We start from the raw sequence: 658 nt of genomic DNA on the forward strand, positions 1-658 counted from the left end.
ATTGCTGTGAATCAATCAACTGGATCCAATGGGCTAAAACTTGTTAGCTGCTGCAACAGTTTGGGCTAGTACTAAGAAATAATCACATATTTCAGGCACTTTGACAGAATTAGAGTGGGCAGAATTATATAATCAGCTCCATGCATGTGAGTAGTGTATGTGCAAAGGCAGTTCTTAGCAATTTGTGCAGTCCATATGCAAAGCCTAGCTGAACATGTATGGTACCTTTTAGAACTGTAGTCAAGAGTGTGGGATGGCCCAGTAGAGGTTAGTGGACAAGAAGAGTTGTCAGTTGTTAAATGTCTTATATCTAGTATTGTTTGCTGTTTCCTAGGTGGCTAGACATCAACATCCGTGAGCTGTGGGAAACTATCACATACAGAGGTTTCCAGAAATTGGCCATACAGTACATTGGCTTTGGTATGATGGAGGTGTTACGCTCCGCCTTTCCTAGATTGCAGGTGAGTTTTCTTCTCTGAAGGCCCTGTCACACTTTTACTTTTTCCATCAGTTTTTGCATTTGTGTGTGGCTTTGAGGCTCTCTGTGAATATAGCATGCATGCATACAGAATGTCTCTCAGAAGAAGATGGCAGGAAATGTTTGTGTCCGACAAAATTTCATTTTGATCTTGTGGTATGGCTGATTTATACAACTAGA

At 41.0% G+C, this 658-nt stretch overlaps 1 protein-coding gene across 4 annotated transcripts in view; it reads left to right on the forward strand.

Annotated features, from left to right (window-relative positions):
• LOC119585002 (L-2-hydroxyglutarate dehydrogenase, mitochondrial-like) overlaps window positions 1-658 on the forward strand; it is a 90,150-nt gene that overhangs the window by 88,280 nt on the left and 1,212 nt on the right. For all 4 annotated transcript variants that reach the window (XM_037933611.1, XM_037933614.1, XM_037933612.1 and 1 more), the window contains exon 8: window positions 335-461. In XM_037933611.1, the coding sequence (XP_037789539.1) occupies window positions 335-461 (127 nt within the window). The remainder of the gene's footprint in view (window positions 1-334; window positions 462-658) is intronic.

Source organism: Penaeus monodon, chromosome 19 (assembly GCF_015228065.2).
Source record: "Penaeus monodon isolate SGIC_2016 chromosome 19, NSTDA_Pmon_1, whole genome shotgun sequence".
Lineage (NCBI taxonomy): Eukaryota > Metazoa > Arthropoda > Malacostraca > Decapoda > Penaeidae > Penaeus > Penaeus monodon.